General features: G+C 44.5%; 1 protein-coding gene across 10 annotated transcripts; it reads right to left on the bottom strand.

Annotated features, from left to right (window-relative positions):
* Nucleotides 1-1,336: 1,336 nt before the first annotated feature.
* TRAFD1 (TRAF-type zinc finger domain containing 1) lies at nt 1,337-20,725 on the bottom strand. 10 transcript variants are annotated; one of them, XM_086348164.1, is made up of 12 exons: nt 20,650-20,725; nt 17,515-17,573; nt 13,328-13,463; nt 13,162-13,215; nt 10,421-10,823; nt 9,168-9,374; nt 6,836-6,912; nt 5,187-5,417; nt 4,027-4,147; nt 3,062-3,401; nt 2,444-2,516; nt 1,337-2,214 (listed from the first exon to the last, which is right to left on the bottom strand). In XM_086348164.1, exons 2-12 carry the CDS (start codon nt 17,559-17,561, stop codon nt 2,161-2,163), a joined length of 1,743 nt encoding a protein of 580 aa, XP_086204290.1. In that variant the 5' UTR covers nt 17,562-17,573; nt 20,650-20,725; the 3' UTR covers nt 1,337-2,160. The 10 variants fall into 10 exon arrangements, with proteins under 10 accessions (XP_086204290.1, XP_086204289.1, XP_086204297.1 ...); XM_086348163.1 differs by having other exon boundaries at nt 1,337-2,217; XM_086348171.1 differs by having other exon boundaries at nt 9,168-9,702; nt 10,111-10,823.
* Between the last annotated feature and the right edge of the window lie 910 nt (nt 20,726-21,635).

The raw sequence follows: 21,635 nt of genomic DNA on the forward strand, positions 1-21,635 counted from the left end.
AATTACACCATCTAATGATTAGAACATATCCGGTCTCATTAGTTATATCGGGAATGCAAATTAAAATCACAATGAGTGTACTGCACCACTAGCAAAAGGGCTAGAAAGACAGCACCATGGTTAGGGAAGACGTGGAACCAAGAGAACTCTCGTGCACTGCTGGGGGAATGGACCCTACACCTGCCTTAGTTGTTCTGGTTCCTCCTCTGAGACCAGCAAGTCCACTCCTAGGTGTAAATCCAGTAGAAACACGGCACCAAACTTCCCTAGGGGTCCAGCGGTGAAGACTCCGGGCTTCCACTGCAGGAAGAAAAGGGGGAAAACCTACAACCAAGAATACTCTACCCAGAAAGGTTCTCGTTCAGATTTGGTGGAGAAATCAAAAGCTTTACAGACAGGCAAAAGCTCAGAGAATTCAGCACTACCAAACCAGCCTTATAACATGCTAAAAGAAGGGCAAAACTCGAAAACAGCAAATAATGAATGGAAAAGCTCACCGGCAAAGGCTAACCTACAGTAAAGGTAGAAAATCATCCATACAAATAGAATTTCGAAACCAGCAAGCATGAGGGAAAGTACAAATGCAGGACACAGAAAACGCATTTGAAATTAAGATATCAGCAACTTAAAATAGTCTTGTATATATACAGACTACTATATCAAAACCTCATGGTAACAGCATACCAGAAAGCTATATGGGAATAACCGTTTTAAAAAATTATTTATTTTGGCCATGCTACACAGCTTGCAGGGTCTTAGTTCCTGGACCAGCAATGGAACCCACAACCCCTGCAGTGGAAGCACAGAGTCCTAACTGCTATACCACCAGGGAGGTCCTCCTTTTTCTTTTTCTCGATATAACTCAGATCCAGATGAGTCCTGGCTGCCATGAGTTAATAGCTGCACAGCCTTATACAAGTCACCCCCGTTTCTACATGTGAAGTTGGGGCAATTCTTCCTACTCTTCCCATTCCTGCTAGGTTGTTGAGAGGACAACAAATGACCTACAGTGCTAGATGTTCTGGTGCAAAGTATGAGGTGCCAGGGGGTGATGGAGAATTTTGCTAAGGCTCAGCAACTCTCGGGATTGAGGCTTTTGAGGAATCTGCCCTCCCCTCTTTGTTTGGGGATGGCCCCCAGCCCTCCCCAAATCAGCCCAGAGCTGCAGCCACCTGTCAGTTTCCCTGACTCCAAGGAGGCAGAAAAGCCGCATCTTGACTGTCTGGCCCTCTCTGAGAAGGCGTGCCTTCCCTCGTTCCGCAGAGCTGACTCCAGGCGCCCTGGTCCGCCTACACTCCCCAAAGAGTGCGAAGTAGAAGGAACCACACGACTCAGCTGAACTCCAAGTACAAAGTTTATTACAAGGATGTTAATAACAGTAATAGTAAAATAAAAAGAGGGGAGGGGGCTCTGATTCTTGGTTTTCAGAGCCAAACACGAGTTTAGGCTTCAGTCCTGATTAAGGCAGAACCCAGCACGGCTCTGGAGGGCACAGGGAGCCCCTGGCCTTCTCCATCAGAAGGTAGTGAAGACAAAGAAGCCATGCTCCCCTCAGAAACAGAAGGCAGTGATGCCAAATGCCAAAGAAGCAGATTAAAACAAAGCCTGTAGTCCACGCACCTAAACCTCATCTCCAAAAGCCTTGTTCCTAACGCATATTACAACTGGCCTGAACACTTTAGCAAAGTTCCTCCATGCACCCTAGAGCCCAAATTCTAGAGTGGGGATGGGCAGGACACACGAGAGGTTACCCCCAAGGTCCCAAATTCAGGCCACCACAGGACGAGCATCACCTCACTGGTGGGACCAGCTTTCCAGAACCTTCCCTCTTTCCCACCAGGACCCCACAGCACCATGAAGCGACGGTGACAGTATGTCAAAAGATGAAGCCCTGGTGGGGCGAGGGGCCCTAATGTACACTTCTGTGCTGTCAAAGGCAGCAGCTAAAGCTGAAACATTCTCAACAGCCTCCCTGCCAACCCTCCCTCAAACCCCTAAACTCCCACAGCACAATCTCAAAAGACACAAAATGGCCATAACCTAGAAAACGTTAAAATCTGAAAGGTTGCCCCTGCCCACAGAGCCCGAGGGGCAGGGCTGCACCATGACAAGTCGTGCGGAGAAGATGGAACCAGCGCGCGAGTTCTCTATAGACGCTTGTTACTCCTCCTCCTCTTCTGCATCCCCAGCTCCCTGCTGCTTGGGGGTTTTTGCCTGCTGGACAACAGAACACAAACAAGGTTTATGCAGACAGAAAGAAAGCAACAGTCCTCCTGAAGAGCGCCAGAAGTGCCAGGCTTCTATGGAGCCTCCTCCTCAGGAGCCAGAGCGCAGTCCTTCAGCCACCATCAGCCTGAGGCCCCGCAGCTTCTCTGACTTGAAGAACCACACCAGCCCACCCACCGGAGTCCTCACTGAGCTTTACGGGCTGGATCCCACTCACCTTTGCAGTTCTGCTGCGGTAGCTGGCAGCTGTGGGGGTGACCCGGGGGTTCCTGCCACCTTCACTCCTACTGCTGAAAGAGAAGGATTGGAAACTCATTCCTGAGATGCCCCTGAGCCAAAGTCAGGAAACTCAGGACAGAAACAGCTGGAGCCAGACAAAAGCAGCTCTCCAGAAGATAAAACTAATGAATAAAAAAACCACAGAGGGACTTTCTTGGTGGCTCTGTGGTAAAGAAGTCGCCTACCAATGCAGGAAGACGCAGGTTCTATCCCTGGTCCAGGAAGATCCCACATGCCTCAGACCAACCAAGCCAGTACACCACAACTACCAAGCCCGGGAGACACAACTACTGAGCCCACGTGCCACAACTGCTGAAGCCTGCGCGCCTAGAGCTTGTGCTCTTTTAACAGGAGACGCCACTGCAGTGAGAAGCCCGCCTGCTCACTGCAACTAGAGAAATGCCTGTGCAGCAGTGAAGACCCAGCACAGCCAAAAATAAATAAAAAACCACAGAGAGCAAAAGGACATTATGAATCAGGCCATGATACAAGCAAAATCCACACTTCCATTCTCCTGAGCTACCCCCAAGCTCTCCTCCCAAGCAATGTTTCTTACCTTGCTCCATATCTCCCTGAAGGCCCACGGGGGAAAGAGGGCACAAGGTTTTCTGGGTAGAGACTCCGAGCAGGGTAAGCTGCTGGGACGTGGCCAGGAGCCAGAGCCCCGTTATGGCTGTTTCGACTGCGCCCCCGGACACCCTGGCTGTCTAAGTTGTTGAGCTTCAGAGCGCGAGGAGGGCTCGGCTGGCACCCAGGCCTGGGGCCTGATGTGGATGTAGACAGGCGGTTAGGAGGAGCTGTCGTATTGTTAGGGGGTCGGCTAGAGGGGAGAAGGTAGGTGGGCCCTTTAGCCATTTCCTGCTTGAGATCATTCATGTAACCAGAAGACAGGTCTCCTGAGAAGAGAAAAGAGCACTAGCTTCAGGGGAAAGGCTGCTCTTGGTGCTGGATTCAAGGCAAGAACAAAAGAGCCTGGGTAAAAGATGACCGCCTCGCCCCTAAAGGATGCTGAAACCCTTGTCTGCAGGACAGGTTGAGAACATCAATCCGCACCGTACACTTCCCACCTAAGTCCTCACTAACTAGTCAACAACGGCGCATAAGCAAACTTTGACAAATCACCTCTAACTGGCTTTGGGTTTCTAATAGTGACTGGGTTTCAAAAACAGTTTACTTGCCTAGTCTCGAGACTGTAAGAATACTGAGGCTAATTCTGATCACCCTACTCTAGGTGAGCATATTTCAACTAGAAGCAGGGGCCCAGGGCAGCCACAGTGAGGTGTGAAAATTACCTCCCAGTCATCCACTAAGTGTACCGACAGGGACTGGCAGCTGAATAAGCATTGATGCTAAGCATATCTCATGGCTGTCCCCAAAGCAGCCGAGTCTAACCCGGGACCACAACTAGCCCCAAGGGAGTCCTAAGAGAGCTTGTACTGCGCTTGCTATTTTGGGGTGCAGGTGAACTCTGTTAAGAGTAGCTGATGAGAAGTGCAGCCTTGGCGCACCCCTGGCCCATACCCTGGTGTCGGACACGCCTCTTGGGCAGTTCTGGTGAGGTCTCTCGAGGCTGGAGATCCTGGCTAGGGATTCCCTCCGACACGTGGTTGTTTGCTGTGGCTGGGCGTTGGTCACACTGGTCCTAACAAGAAAAACCAGACTTAGTACCCAGTCATTCCTATGAGACGAAGCCCTGGGAGGAAAGAACACCAGGCTGGCGGTAAACACCTGATGGTGGGTAGGAGGGTGGCCTCGTGGTGTCGATGGGACAGGATGACTTTGACAACCACCGAGAGGAAGGGCCTGGGAGCAAGAGGAAGCGATCTGGAGCAGAGCAATCGTTCCTACTAGCACTGAATGATCAGGAAGATCAGGAAGCACTCTCTGGTCTGTGCAGGTATGAAGGAAGGGCAGATCCTGGGAGCCCAGAAAGGTCTGCCTACATTTTGACCACAGAGTACTGGCACCGCTGCTTATTTTGTGGTCTCCCCTAGGAGACAACAAGCAGTTAACTTATCTACTGCTTGATCCAAAGGCACAAGTGTTTATTTCAGAAATGAAATGTGTGGTGTTCTAGCAGTAGCTCTATGGCATCAATTACAGAAATGCCCCTGAAATACCTTCAGTGTTCACTCCCATAACAAACAAGACTGGGCAGAAAACATATCTTCCACTAAGACGCTGGAATCCCAGACTGTGAAAGCTGAAAAAGGACTTCAGATCATCCAGTCTAATTCCCTCATTCACAGGCATCCCCCATGAGGGGCTGGGACCCACCAGAGGCCAACCGTAAGGGCAAAGCTAGAATCAGATTCCAGATTCCTGGAATGCAAGATACAAATGCCATCCAAACAGGAAGAACACACATGGTCAAAAGCAGAAACTGTTAGGGACCTCAGGGAAACTCCTTAACCCTATGGCCTCCATACCCGCTTACCTGGAGTCCTGGCTCCTGGAGCTGCAGCTCGTGATACAATGGTTTCCATGCCAGAAGGCAGGGAAAGTCCAAAGGCCTGAGGTTCTGTGTATCTCAGCTCACAAAACAGGACACGGCCAGTAGCCAGATCAGGTATGCATGCAACTTCAAGGCCAGAGAGGCATTCTCCGCTCTGAAAGCCTCAGGTTCACTCCCAGAGGATCAAGGGGACAAGAGAAGTGCCCGGGTCCTCGGGGACTCTCACCTGGTGATGGAACAGCACCTCCTCTTCCAGCTGGACCCCACAGAATTCACATGGGATGACAACACTGTCCTCCACAGGAGCAGAGCTGCTGAAGCCCATCAGAGACTCAAACTGGCCACCTGCAGACTCTCGCATCAGCTTCTGGAAGATAGCGTCAGGGTCCTCCACCCCTCGGGGCGAAGTGCTGCCCACACTGAGCGGAGGTAAGGCACATGAAGGGTTACAGCTTGTCTGTCTCAAAAAAACACAGGTTAAAACAAACAAACAAAAAAACAGAAGTTAAGGAACAAACTAAATTCTGAAAATATTTTCAGGAAGTCACAACATTTTCATAATGCTTAATAAATATTTGGGAAAAGGACTAAAAAGGGTCAGGGGAACACAGATGAAACTCACTCTGCTTTTACTTTAAACATTTCTGTACTGTTTTAATTTTTTAAGTGTGTTTTTATGTGATTATTCTCTCTAAATTAATTTGAAAAGCTTCAAGATTCTTTCCACAGACATACAGTAAGAGAGGCTCATATATTCTTTGTTATCCCTGTGAATGGATTTTCTTATGTTACTCCCCAACCAAATACTAGATGTATTCAAATGCTGTATTGTTCCACATATGGGGGAATGCGTGTTCCACCCAGAGCACAGGGACCACTTACTAGCCATGGAAGTACCAGACTAGGTCAAACCAAATCAGAAAGTAAGAATGTTGAGAGGGAAAGGCGCTCCCTCCCCCATTGGAGCCGCTCTTCCAGCACAAAGGCTATTCCCTAATCCTTCCTAAAGGGCACAGGAACTTTCAGTCATTCAAAAACTACCTGACACCTTTCATACACCGCGTATTAAGAGATTCAGAAACCAAGAAAACCCAGAACCTGTCCTCTAGGAACTCCAGCTAGTGGTACAGACCAGCAGGGGGTCAGCCGGCCACCCCACAGGGTGAGGGTGACAGGCTGAGAGAGACATGGGCACAGGACGTCTGGGGAGCACACAGACGGGACCTCTGGCCTAGCTGTCAGAGCACTCCCCAGGGTACTTTCCTGAGAGTCGTGTCTGAACCAAGTTTGTGAGCAAGGGGTCTGTGTGGCTGGGTGTTGTTAAGCAGACAGGGGTAAAATGCCACACATGTCCAGGCAGAAAAAGTAAAGTGCAAAACAGAGCCCTGGCCCTCCCAGGAACTGCAGGGACTTCAGGGCTCCTGTAAATCAAAAGTGGCATGAGATGAGAGCTGATTACAAGATGGTCTCAAGAGACATACAGTATCTCCACAGGATGGAGGCAGCAACTGAGCCTGCTGGCATGAACGTTACTTTGCCCAGAGAGAATGAGGCCGAATTCTCACACCCACATGTGAGTCACACACAATTACTACTGGATTTTCCCTGGCAGCTCAGTAGTTAGGACTCCATGCTTTCACTAGCGGCCAAGGGTGCCAATTCAATCCCTAGTTGGGGAACTAAGATTCCACATGCTGTGCAGTACAGCCCAAAAAACCAAAATACTTAAAAAAAGAAAAAGAAAAAAACACAGTTGCTCCTCTCATCACAAGAGTTGTATCAGTTTGCTCAAGATTTCATGTGTTCTGCAACACCAATATGGCCTGCACACGTTCTTCCTTAAAGCTTAAAGCCCTCAAGTAACTCACAACCCACCTGATGGTCAATCAGCAGTTCCTCTGGATAGAGCTCCTCACAAAATTCACAAGGCAACATGGTCTCGTCAACTGCACCTAGGTATCAGGCCACACAGACTCCAGGTGAAAACCACACTCAATTCAACCTTTTATACCCCTTAGGAGGGGTGGACAGGAAAATCTGATTTCCTTAAAACTATTAAATATGAAGACAAAATATATTTTCAGACCCAAACAGAGTCTTTATAATCAACAGATACTTGCAGTAGAACTTATAATGTACCTCAGGAAGAAATGTATCCTAAAAGGAAATTTGAAGAAGCAAGGAAGCAGGGGTGAGCCAAGAAAATGGTGAACACGTAATACACAAAATGATAAATGTGAGCGTATAAGCAGGAAGACTCTACCTCAGGGTGTTAAAAGGAGCACACCAGAGAGCACTGACACCCGTCAGTGGCATTTAAGTCACAAAGGAACAATCCACATTCTAAGCTTGCCGTGTTACCCGAGAGAAGTGTGAGGAGGCGGACTACATTTAGACTTTATTAAGTTAAATCAGTATGTTGAAATTTCCAGGGCAACTACTACAAGAGAATATAAGTTCCAAACCATTCATTCATGCAGGATCTGGAAAGATCCGACATGAGTGAATGAAACATGCAAACAAAGAAAAAAGTCAATAAAGCAATCTAAGAAATGACCAGGAAAGGAGAAAGTAAACTACACTGAATCCAGAGTCTTCATTTGTCACAACTATGCTATTAAAATTTTACTTTCTTCACCAATCTAAATGCTCAAGTCTGAGCCCTGGTTGGGGAACTAAGATCCCACACGCCATGCAGCTTGGCCAAAGAAAAAGAAAGACTCAAACAAATATCTGGATCCAGGACCAATTCCTATTCTCTCTAAATCAACAAAATGTTCAAAGTTAATCCTACTGTCCTTAAGGTCATTATTCTTACAGTGACATGAAGAAAAACCACAACTGAGAGCTGCCTAATTTTCAGGTCCCTAAAATCTTACAAGTTGAGCATTTTAAATATGACATGCCTTTCTCAAACGTATTGTTCTCTAAACAAGAGACCCAAAGGGTGATTCACTGCTCATAATCCAACTTTTATTTTTAAAAACTTAGTTTTAACCCAATGACACTAAAAAAAAAAATTGGTTTTAAATGGGGGTGGGGGGACCAAAGTTCTCTACAGGTGAAGGACAACTAATAAATACAGAACAGAGGAGAAAGATACAAAAATTATCATTTTACAACTGCCATAATAATACTTGATTCAAGCAAGAAACAGCAATAAATACTAAAACTGCTGGATAAGATTATGAGTATCCTGTTCCCCAGCAATCTAGAAACAGCATCCTACACACAGCTAATATGAAGCAAAAAGGCTACCTGCACAATGGAGATACCTGACAGACTCCACTCTAACAAACAGGATGAACTGACATCTTGAGAAAGACACGGCATGGCCAGTATAGCACTCCTGCCAAAACTATAACATGAACTTACACATGGGAAAATAATCAGACACATCTTAATTGAGAAAGAAGTCTACAAAACAGCAGGCCTGGACTCTTCAAAAATGCCAAAGAAAGAAAAGAGGAGGAGAGGTGCTTCCCTAGTGGTACAGTGGCTAAGAATTCACCTATCAATACGGTGGACACAGGTTTGATCCCTGGCCCAGGAAGACCCCACGTGCGGCTGAGCAACTAAACCTGTGCACCACAACTACTGAAGCCCACGCACCACAGGAGGCGCTCCTGCTGTGAGAAGCCCACATGCCGCACTACAGAGCGGCCCCTGCTCGCTGCAACGAGACAGCCCACACAGCAACAAAGACCCAGCACAGCCACAGATAAATAGATTTTTTAAAAAGAGGGAGAGGGTAGGAAACCAAACTAAAAGAACCCAGAAAGAACTAAATGTATAATGCATAATCCTGGATTTCAAAAACAAAATTAAAAAGCTCTAAAGGACACTATGTATAAGCAAGGAGCTTCCTGAAAGTGGTATCTGTATTGTGCTCACACGGGAGAATGCCCTTGTTCTCAAGACGTACACCTTAAGACCACTTAGGGATAAAATGTCATGTCGGCAACTTACTCTCAAATGGCTCAGGGGAAAGAAATACAAAGATAAGTGGAAATACTAAAACTCATGAATATAAATGAGGGGCATATATTAATAGATAGTCACTGTACTTACTATTCTTGACAATCTTTTAAAAAGAGTTGAGAAAAGCAAATAAATGAAATTTAAAAAAACATTCTATCTCATGAAAAACTTGCAATCTTATACAAATTGTGACAAATAGAGGCTAGTGGAGAAAAAACAAACACACCCCTGATGTCATTCAGAGCGCTGGGACCTTCACGGGACTGGTCTGCCTCATATATGACCCTCCAGAAGTCCTGCTCTGCCAAGGTGGGGGCCTGGCCTTCATTCTGCAGACTTAGGGCCAACATGAAGTCCAAATTTGCACTGTCTTCACCACGCTCTTTGGGGGTCTGCCGGCTTCTATTCCTTTCCTGCCTTTCTTGTTCTTCCACTGAGGGGGGGGAAAAAAGACAACAACTAGTATTTAAGAAATGTTAGATATGCTGCCATCCCTTAGTTCAAGCCCAGGCCTAGCAAATATTCAAGGTTTTCAGGAATCTGTGCAGGAACAAAAGAGGCCCAGCCCTACAGTGCTCACAGGAATCCAAACATTAAGAATGCCATGATAAAAGGCTCAATTATTATTCTAATTGTTTTACTAGTAAGTAATATGAATGAGCTGTAACTATGAAACAGGCACTGTGCTATGCATTTTACATGTATTTTCTATTCAGACAGGAAAAAGTCTGCCTGTAATGTGGGAGACCAGGGTTCAATCCCTGGGTCGGGAAGATCCCCTGGAAAAGGGCATGGCAACCCACTCCAGTATTCTTGCCTGAAAAATCCCATGGACCAAGGAACCGGTGGGCTACAGTCCATGGGATCAAGAGTCTGACACAACTCAGCGACTTAACACACTTTTGCATGATAGCAGAATGGTTTAAAGCATGGGGTCAGACAGCCTGAATTCAAACCCCAGCTCTAACACTTACCTACCCTCAAAAAACTATTCTGAGAACTAAATGAATTAATACAAGTAAAGAAAGTGAAGTCGCTCAGTCGTGTCTTTGCAACCCCATGGACTGTAGCCTACCAGGCTCCTCCATCCATGGGATTCTCCAGGCAAGAATACTGGAGTGGGTTGCCATTTCCTTCTCCAGGGGATCTTCCCGACCCAGGGATCGAACTTGGGTCTCCCGCACTCCAGGCAGAAGCTTTAACCGCTGAGCCGCCAGGGAAGCCCTGTAAAGCACTCTGTAAATGCCTTTAGGCACACAAGGGTACACTAGTAATGTCACCTGTGAACAGCAGTCACCCAACAATAATCCAATAGCAAAGATCCAAAAGCAAACTTTCTATAGGAAAGTTAAGTATGAAGAATACTTAACCTGTTACAGTCAGGTTTCTATAATTAAGATCTATCTGGTTCCAAAGCCCTGTTCCCATTTGCCCAGATCCTGATACCATTCCAGGTTTCTACTCCCAGACACAACTCACATAGATTATTCTGAATTGGAAACTGGGCTGTCATGCTCCTTTGGTTGGTGGTTCTACTTTGGAAAAGGTCTGATTCAAAGGCTCTCAGGGGCCTTCGAGGGAGCCTCATGGGTGGGTCCAGAGCCTCAATCTGTCTGAGCTGGGACGCAATCCAGATCCTATCTGGACCCCAAGATTCATCATACGCATTAGGTGGCATGGCAGCCTCGACTCTCTTTTCCTCCACATCTCTCCCACACACTTCAGGGTGAGTCTTCAGATCTTTCACCAGGACATTGCGCCCACAGGTGCCACATAACTCCGTCCGGGCACCACAGTAATCTTCATGGTCCTTTAGTTTGAGAACAGAAAGTTCCAGATCACAGTGCTGGCAAAGGGCAAGCCGTAGAGGACACTCAGTCTCCTGCAAAACAGAATAATGAGGCAGTTAATATTCCTAAGAGAGGTCATGCTGTCGCATAGGGCAAGGAAAGCAAAAAGTATTTACAAACATATTCTCTTCCAACCCTAGCTTTGCCTGCCATGGTTTTCTATATTTAAAAGTCACAGCTTCCCTCTTTGTCCCGCCACCAGATTCTACAAAGGGAAAGAAAATCTTATGAGGAAACTATTCACTACTTACAGCCACCCTGTCATCTTGTGTACACATTACAAAGGAACCCAAAATCAGCCAGCCAAGTCCAGGGGCAAACAGCAAAAGCAGAGCAATTCCCATATGCTTGTCAGAGCCCAACCCCCCCAGACCAATTTCCCCTTACTGCTGCTGCTACTGCTGCTAAGTCGCTTCAGTCATGTCCGACTCTGTGCAACCCCATAGACGGCAGCCCACCAGGCTCCCCCGTCCCTGGGATTCTCCAGGCAAGAACACTGGAGTAGGTTACCATTTCCTTCTCCAATACATGAAAGTGAAAAGTGAAAGTGAAGTCGCTCAGTCGTGTCCAACTCTGTGTGACCCCATGGACTGCAGCCTTCCAGGCTCCTCCATCCATGGGATTTTCCAGGCAAGAGTACTGGAGTGGGGTGCCATTGCCTTCTCCTTCCCCTTACTACTCTGATTTAAGTACCTGGCAATGAGGAAAAGTGATTGTCCTTTAGAAAGACACTGACTTTTTTAATCTGCACATTTGTATATAGCACTGGCTTTATTTTTTGTTCTTTTTAAAATATGTATTTATTCATTTATTTATTTGGCTACACCGGGTCTTTGTTGCTACACACAGGATCTTTAGTTGCTGCATATGGGATCTAGTTCCCTGACCAGGGATTGAACCTGGGCACCCTACATTGGGAGTGGAGTCTTAGCCACTGGACCACCAGGAAAGTCACAATATTACCTTTAAACTAACCAAATAAATCAAGAATCATCAACAAAGGGATTTCCCTGGCCTAATAAAATGTAGGTCAAATGCTTAGAAAAAAAAATGAAAGAGTGCCAAATTCTTTATAAGATGTTTATCTCTGAGCTTTGGGGTCTTGAAGTAGTTGTTTTTATATTTTCCAAATTTTCTACATTGACTATGAATCACCTTTCAAAATTATAAATTAATAAGTTAATAGCTTTTTTCAGGTACATAGAATGAAATGCACAAATCATAAGTACATACCTTAATGAATTTTTACATATATATATACACACTCCTGCATGACCACCAACTAAACAGTTGTTGGGATTTATTAGTTGGTGAATATGTTTATGTTCATTCAAAATATATACATACACATACACACACACATACACACACACACACACATACATATATATGGACTTCCCTGGTGGCTCAGATGGTTAAAGCATCTGCCTGCAATTCAGGAGACATGGGTTTGATCTCTAGGTCGGGAAGATCCCCTGAAGAAGGAAATGGCAACCCACTCCAGTATTCTTGCCTGGAGAATCCCACGGACAGAGGAGCCTGGTGGGCTACAGTCCATGGCGTTGCAAAGTCACGACTGAGTGACTTCACATACACACATATATATAGGGCTTCCCTGGTGGTCAGGTGGTGGAGAATCCCCCTGCCAATGCAAAGAACACAGATTCGACCCCTGGTCCAGGAAGATCCCAAGTACCTCAAGGCAACTGAGCCCATGGGCCGCAACTACTGAAGCGGGCAAGTCCTAGAGTCTATGCTCCAAAAGAGAAGCCCCGGCAGTAAGGAGCCTGCACGCCACAAGAGAGCAGCTCCCACTCACCACAACTAGAGAAAGCCAAAGTGCAGCAACAAAGACCCAGCACAGCCAAAAATTAATTAAAACAAAAAAAAAACACACTTATCCAACTATGCCCAATTTTATCTCAACTAGAGACCAAATGATACCATGTTCTCTCTTGTCAAATGCTGAGAATTTGTTTGGGTGTAAACAGCATGTCACCCAAGCGATCAAGAAGTCAAAATGGAATTAGAAGATGGAAGGCAGGCTGTGTGCTAAAGAGGCTGTACCACACTGGCCATCCCAGGCTTGGTTTAGCACTCGGTGAGCCTGCCAACAGTCAAACCCCAGCAGGAAGGACTCAGTTCCAAAGGCTCTGGGGCTTGAGCCTGAGGCACAGCAGCCGTGCAGTCAGATCTGGCAGCAGACAGTCGAAGTCTCAAGTAGGCTCAAACAGGCTTTGAGAGGCAGTGTGCCTGGCGCTGGCGGAGAACAAAGACTCCACAAGACTGGCTTTCTGCTCTGCAGGCGGCTCTGTAATCTCAACAGGACTGGCCCCATGGTAATTCCCTTCACGGTACAGGGAAACTAACCTCGTGCTTCTTTAGCTGCCTTTTCTCCAACTTCTTGTTACACTTGCAGGTCACCTAGGGTAAGAAGCAAGAATCAGTAAATGGGCTTTGTGACAACACGCTCGCTTGCTGTTACACAACAGCAAGTCTACTCCGCTTCTGAACATCTGAGCGCGTGGTGGTTCACCTGACAATGTTCTGTAGCCATGTGCGTCTCCATGTCACATTTGGGAAATGGTTCCTTGCAGACAGGACACACACCAATGTTCCTTTGACAGTGGATCTCATGGATGGTAAAGTTAAACACAGGAATTTCTTTTTTGCTACAGAAATAGATCAAAGAAAAAGGCAAGAATTACTGACATCTATGCCCAGAGGAATCACAGGGAAATCTGTCTGGTCCAATCTTCAGACTCCATTACTTCTCTTTAGTGAGGACCTAACAAATAAGCTCTGTGTCTGTTACTGCCCCTGCTTTCCAAGAATTAACTCCTGAAGGTTTTCAGTCTTTCATGCAACACTGAGTTCTCAGTGCTGTGCACAACCTCTAAAAGCTCAGCCTCACTTTCTAGATGTCAGAGTTCATCACAACCAACAGCATGAAGTCAGATGCCACGAGGAGCTAGCTGAGCTAGGCTTTTCCAAAACCATCCATGCTCCAAAGCACAACGATCCACTCCAAGATTATTTTTTTAAAACAAATTTAAAAAATGTATATCTACCATTTACTTTCAGTCTCAGCTACCTTTAATCACATTAGATTTTATGCCACTAAAGTCAAACCAAAAAGGGCAAATGCCAGCTTTGCAACTGTCAGTGGGGAAGGGATCCCGTCCCCTTTATGTCTCACATGTCTTTCAAAGCAGGCTGGACATGAACTGGGAACAAGCTCTCTGGTTGGTATAAACTTTACTGCAGAAATGTACCAAAAGGAAATCCTGAATCCCTTCCCCCAGAGCATATATACACTCAAACTAGAGGCACATAACATTCAAAGGCCTTCCTTTTACTCATTCGGTTATGACCATTAGAAATCTCCAACTTCATTCTAACTAAAGGAAACATTAAAAGAATGTACCTGTAAGTATGTCACCTAGGATAAATTTTCAGAAAACAAAAAACACTGAACAGGATAAATACAGACAGTTACACAACAAATCTATAATAACCTGTTTCACCTCTGAAGCTGAATACTACAGAGACCTTCTCCCACAAAAGGTTGCAGATTATTTCTCTTTTATAGTTTTCATCTTCAGACATAGTCTAAGAAACATTTCAAAGTAGGATGACAGGTGTGCCTCCAGCTAGTCATACTCCCAATCTGAAGGACTAAGACACCAAAAAAAAAATGTAAATTCATTTCATCCAAAGGTAGAACCATCAAGGCATGTACCTTGATGTCACCTGTACCCTAGTCATCGAGGCAGCTCTCAAAACAAAACTGGAAGGGGATGCAGAGTAATAATCAAGTGTGAGAGATGGGAAGAAAACTCAGATGAATAAGAGGGAAACTACCAATGCTTTGACACCCTCAACGTGCCCTATTTTACCAAAATTCCCAGCTTTCCAAGGAAATTGTCAGTTTTAAATTAATTCAGCTTAAGTTTTTCAAAACTGAAGAATATTAAAATATATAGTGGAAGGAGCTATAAATCAAAGTTATCATCTAAATCTATTCAATAAATATTAAAATTAGTAAATCCTACTATTAAAGATGTTATGAAACTAGTACTCTTAACAGATTGCTGGTGGTAGTATAAAACCACTGTTTTTAAACAGTCTAAAACTGCATTTCTATTTCTAGGACCATTAGCAGTTAAAGTGTGTTTAATAAAACAAAGACCCTGTCATTAAATTACTTGTTAAAGACCAGTAATTCCACTCTTGGGATTATGAAGATTTTCATTAGTATCATAAAACGGTAAAAAACTGAAAACCATTAAAAATACCTAAACTATAAGGCAACAGTTAAATACTGTATACCAACAAAGCGCAGGAAGCAAAGCCATATCCTGATTGCAAATCCTGTGTGCACAGATGCCACGAAAAATTAAAGCTAGCAATTACCTCTTACAGTGCTGAGAGTCTAGATTCTTTTTTCGTAATTTTGACAACAATTTTCTTTAAACGGCCAAAGTCAAGAAAATAAATGTCTGGTCTTTACAGGGCTCTTCAGGACAATCTACTGACACAGAGCATTCATTCTACATGTATAATGCCACTAAAAACTTTAGGATTAAAAAATATTAAGGACCATGACATAAAGAAGCAAGAATCAAAAGCAGTTGTCAGGTAAGATCACAGAGCATTTACAATGTCACCTTTTGGGAAACCTTGAAAGAAGATAAAAGACAATTGAAGTAATTACACAAAATGGTTGCCTGATAGTTACTTTTTTTAAAATTTAGCTGCCAAGGTAGTTCCACCAAAAGTTCTAAAGAGAGACAAAATACTAATATAAAACTTGCCTCCTACCTACAGATAAAATTAAGATGTAAATGAGAACACATTCAAGTCTAGATAAAACTGCTAAAAGCCCCAAGAAAGAACTAGCCAAGTTAGAGATGAAATTTCATTTTCCAAGGTTTCCAGAAAATGGAAATTTTATTTTCCAAGGTTTCCAGAAAAATCCCCAGCAAGCTTCCAAATGACATAGAACCATGCAAAAATAAGAAGTCAAAGTCTTCTAACACTGAAGCTTCTGTTTTTGAGACTCAAACTCTCCCATCAACAGACAAAACAATAAAAAAACAGGTAACATGCAAAAAAAAAAAACCACCTTCAATCACAACAAACTATTCTTTTTCCTGGCCCAGGAGGTTTAACTGCAGCGCATACTCTGATGAGCATCTTAACTTTTCTTAGGGAACAACAGGAATATGGCTCTAAAGACAGAATTTTAAAACCTGGAATTTAAATAGGGCTACTTAGATGGGAGGATTGTACTGGCTTGGTCAGGTTTCCATGCTAATCTGTCTTTTTTCTTTAAATTGCTTTGGCTTTGAATAACTTTGTTTTCATTAGCTTTCCATTAACTTACCCTTTCTTTTTTAAAAAAAAAAAGTCCCTTAGCATAGGGACATTTATATACTGTCTTAGGTTTGAGATTCCTTCAAAATGTAGTGGACTGAAAAAATAAGAATCTCTTAACTGATGTTAAAGCCAATATGTCTCTTTCTTTCTAAAAACACCATGTTTTCTTATGATTATTTGTATAATTGATTATTACACTTGCATCAGAAACTGTACACATAAAACCTAAACAGAGCTAAAATAGTTTTTTTAAAAGGTGAAAGGGACAGTGGCACAGTACCAAAAAAATACCCTATAAGGCAAGACATCCTGACAGAAATAAAATCTTAATTTCATGCAGGGAAAAAATATTGTGACCAGCAGTGGCTCTGACTGTATCCTAGAGTTGAGGAGAAAGCAAAAGGCAATTAAAAAAAAAAAAGAAAGAAAAAACTTTATCAGGCTCATCTTTCAACAGCCTGTCCTACCACAATTTGGTAAGTTAAATATAGCACAGGTAGTTCTGCTTTGCTTTTTTCTTTTATTTTCAGTAAGGGAACTTGAATATCCCTAAAATGCCAAGTTCTTGAGAAAGTCCAACCAGAAATCAGCTGATTACAAGCTGCACTCCTAGGTTTCATTTCAGCAGAAAAAGAGTTGCCCTTTCTTGTCACTCTTGTCAGTTAAAAACACGAATATAAGGAAGCTTGACATTCAAGTCTGGACCCAGTCCTTCTACTAACAGTTCTGGAATCATGCAGGACTGCTGAAAGACTTTGACTCAAGTTTTTTTTTTAAGCAATGGAACATTCTTTCAGTAAAATCCTTTACAAAAACAGCTGAGCTGTTCTGCTGTACACACAGAGCCAAGTGCACACCAAACCATGATCCCCTTCAACCTCAAGACAGCCGCTGCAACCACTCAGGGAGGTCCTCGCAGCACACTTTGAAAAACACTGCTCTAGTCCAAACATTTCATTATATTTTTATTATCTTTAAAAAACATATGATATTTTTCAGGAAGACAAAAAACAAATTCCTGAACCTATAGGTCAGAAAAGTGAGGATTCAAAGGAGTCAAGTGACTTGCCAAAAGTTATTAACTAATTCACAGTAGGAACCAGACTCCTAACTCCCATCTCCATCCCATCAGTCTTGTCACTGCTCTATGCTACCTAAACCAATCACCCCTTGTGGAATTTCTAAAACAGGCACTTTTATCCAAAATGGTTTAAAAAAACTTTAATCCCATATACTTGCATGACATGTTATATGTCATGGCTCCAATTTTAACCTGCCAACTACTAAATCAACTGTTTACAGAACTGTCCTCATTCCAATAATATTTCTTCGATTTCTTACCAATTGTCACACAGTCGAGTGTCCTGGTCATTTAGAAATTCAGCCATCTTGAGCTGTTCCTAAAAAACAACAAAGGAAGAAGTAGGATCTTTCCATTTCATTTTTGTTTTAAGAATGACCACACACACACACACACACAACAGTGCACAGAAAATGTCACCAAAGCCAGTTCAGTTCATTTAATATGCAACAAACTTGGGTCTGATTGTTTTCATTTTAAAATAACTTGACTTGCAGGGCTTCCCTGGTGGTTCAGTGGTGAAGAATCCGCCTGCCAATGAGGGAGACATGGGTTTGATCCCCAGTCTGGGAAGATCCCACACGCCGGAGCAATTAAGCCCTCGTGCCACAACTACTGAGCTTGTGTTCTAGAGCCCGGGAACAGCAACAAGAGAAGCCACCACAGTGAGAAGCCCGCACACCACAACTAAAGAGTGCCCCCGCTCTCTGCCAACTACAGCAAAGCCCACAGAGCAGTGAAGACCCAGAACAGCCAAAAATAAATAATTAACAACAAATAAAAACAATTTGACTTGCAAAAACAGCACAAAGAACTCCCACATATCTCTCACCCAGTACATCATAAATAACAATAGTAAAATTACCAAAGGGCAGGAAACTAACACTAATACAATACTAACAACTAATCCACAAATAGTTAATTTCACAAATCATGCACTAATACCCTTTCTTGGGTTCAGGATGCAATCCAGAGTCAAATATTGCATTTATTTGTTACTTCTCCTTAATCATCTTTGATCAGGGATATTTTTTCAGTCATTCTTTTTTTTTTTTTTTTTTTGACCAAGCAGCATGCAGGATCTTAGTTCCCCAACTAGGAACCAAATCCCCAACCCATGCCTCCTGTAGTGGAGGAACGGAGCCCTAACCACTAGACTGCCAGCAATTCCTTTAGTCTTTCATCCTGCATGACCTTGTTAAATGTACTGGCTAGTTATTTTGTAGAATATCCTTCAAGTTGATGTTTTCCTGTGCTTAATACATTTTTGACAAAAATACCACAGAAGTGATGTTGTGCTCATCTCAGGGCATTATATCAGAAACCACATGATGTCAACAGTCATTATTACAGATGATGCTAACTTTGATCACTTCATTGAAATAGTGTCTGCCAGATTTTGCCACTATGAAGTCTTTGCTTCTTTCTAAACAAGATGTTAATGCAGAAAGCAAAGTTTTGGCAACTTTAATACCAGTATTTACAATACTCAGATTACCCCTTTCCGTGACGCAAAAATGGTCTAAAATACTGCCTTAGTAGGGTTCTTGAATGGTTTACACCTTTCCAAATTAACACTATTCAAAACACCTACTCGTTCATTCAACATAATTAAGACCGTGTGCCACTTGTACCCTAGTCCTAACAATACAAACTAACAAAATATATTGTCCAATCTCTAACACAACAACAATTTAGTGATAGGGGAAAATAAGCAAAGAAACTGAGGAGTATTTTGATGTTAAATTTAAGTAGACAAGTGGAGACTGAATGAAGGGAATCTACTCTAGATAAGGGTGGTCAGGGAAGACATTTCTGAGGACATGACATATTTTAAAAAAAGATCTGAAGCACAAGGATCCATCCATGCAGAGGAAGATAAGAGGATGGAATAGAGAAAAACCCAAGCAGGCACTGGGCCTAACAGGCAATGAGAGAAAGTACAGGTAGATCTGGAAGAGCATAATGAAAAAGGGGAATGATTCAAGCCCTTATCCTGTAGGACAGAAAAGAATACTGGATTATTTTCCAGGTTCAGTGATAAACCACAGAAGAGTTTTAAACTAGGCAGTGACAAGATTAACGACATCCACTCTGATGTGATGTAAACTAGTGACAGGAAGCACCTATCTATGAAAATAAACCATGTTCCCAAAAGGGGTAAGCCTAATAACTTTTCTTACGGCCGTCTGACTGATCCTAGGCATGCTGTATTCCATCCCACCAAAGCCAGGGTCAGAGCCTCTTAAGAGTCAAGTACCCGGTTCTCTAGCTTCAAGGGGGTTGGGGTGGCACGCAGGGCTCGGAGTTGGTCCCCTCTGAGGGTCAATTCTGCTTCTGCCGTTCAGCAGATGTGTGATTTAACCTCTCTGGGCCTTCGGATTCCTCACGCAGAAAAGGTCACTGGGAGGAGTAAAGGAGCGAATGCATGGAAGCGCTTTGGTAGATCAAGTTTCCTTCAAACCTTAGAAGGAAGCCCCTCTTAGGCGAAGGCCAGGACTCCCAGGACTTCCCTGTGCCCGAGATGGGTGGGGACACCACCGCAGGGTCCACACCCCAGAAGGCAGTTTCCCGAGGGGGAGGGGTGATACCAGATGGGGAATGGAGAGGGCACCAGAGCTACGCCAATCGTAACTGACATTTACCGGCTGTTTCCTGATGGCTCAGTCGGTAAAGAATCTGCCTGCAGTGCAGGTAGACCCGGGTTCGATGGCTGTGTGTTGGATAGATTCCCTGGAGAAGGAAATGGTAACCCACTCCAGTATTCTTGCCTGGAGAATCCCATGGACACAGGGGCTTGGTGGGCTGCAGTCCATGGGGTCGCAAAGAGTCGAGCACGACTGAGCGACTAACACTACTGATGGCTAAACGCTTTTACATGGACAATCTTTTCATCCAGACCACAATCCGAAGTGGTGAAAAAGTCATCACCCCCATTTCAGAGACCGCGCATGAGGAAATCCGGGGAAGACAGCTGCTGCACGGTTCTGAGTCGGGGCCTCGAACCCGGGTCCGTCAGCTAACAGCCCCCTCCAGGCCACCCGCGGCCCCCTCTCAGGTTGGCCGCTCGGGACTCCGGCCCCGCCCCGCCCCGCCCCGCCCGGGGCGCGGTGCCCACCGCGCGCTCCGAACTACGGCCGACTCCCAGCCCCGCGGGGCCAAGGCCTGGAAGGGGCGGTACCCCCGGGAGCTGTCGAGGCTCCGCTTAAGAGGAGCAAGAACGGCCTTTCCCACTGGCCAAGACAGACACTGCGACGCGGGCATCTTTTTTTTTTTTTTTACGAGAAATCCCGCGATCCCAGGGGCCCACAAAAGCCCACCCTCGGGATGCCGGCCTCCTCCCGAAACTGGAGGCCGCAGGAGGTTCCCTAGACGCTGGCCACCGCTTCTCTCACCTGGGACGAGAAGAGACACGCCAAGCCAATCCGCTAAGCCGCCGACACTGAGCCTCTACGGTGAGCCCCCGCGACTGAACAACGGCCCCCGAAGCCGCCTCACCACTTCCGACCGTCACGGAGGAGCGCGCCCATTGGCCAGGAGCGGACCCGACTCTCTGTCCATTGGACGGCACCGTTGTCGTTCTCAGAGCCCCTCCTTCTGCGTGCCGATTGGCTCCGCAGGGCTCCGCGGGGGCGTGTTCCTAGGAGTCCCAACCCCTGCACATCTGGAAGGAGCAGCAGAGACCTGAGCTGTGAGCCTAGATCTAAGACCCTGCAGTTCTTCCTGGCACATGCTAATAATATTTGCATGAATAAACTCTGTACAAACATTACTAATATTCCTTATATATCAAGATAACTAACGGCATTTGTTCTCTTGTCATGGGCCATTAATACTTATTAGTCATTCTTGTTGCTATTATAATGCCCTCGTGCCAAGACATCTGCAAGGCTCTGCCCATATTTGAGCACTTGGCTCTTTACAGTGGAAGAGCGAGTGCATGACAGGCAGGTTTTAGTTTCAGATTCTCCACTTGCTACCTGAATAGATTCTCTGAATTCCTCCTCCCTCATGAATTATATATATATATATAATAGTTGAATATAGAACATATTATTTACAATATAGCAATTCAAAGTAATGATTTTTTTGCAGATTATAATTGCAAGATATTCATGACATAGTGGTAAGCAGGAGAAGCAGGTCACAAAGTATTGTTTATTTATAACAGGATAGAATGCTTAGCTTAAATGGATCGTAAATTCTCTGTGATTCCCAAGATATAAAGTTCAAAATCAGGCAAAATTAATCTAAGGTGAGAGAAGTTACTATAACGGTTCCCATTTGGAGGGTATGATCTGCAAGAAAATATGAAAAAGATTTCCAAGTACTGGAAGTGTTCTATAACTTGATCTGCAAAGTGGTAAACACATGTACTAAT

This window comes from Bos grunniens, chromosome 17, assembly GCF_055505025.1.
Source record: "Bos grunniens cultivar Pamir isolate PY7600 chromosome 17, Bosgru_T2T1.0, whole genome shotgun sequence".
NCBI lineage: Eukaryota > Metazoa > Chordata > Mammalia > Artiodactyla > Bovidae > Bos > Bos grunniens.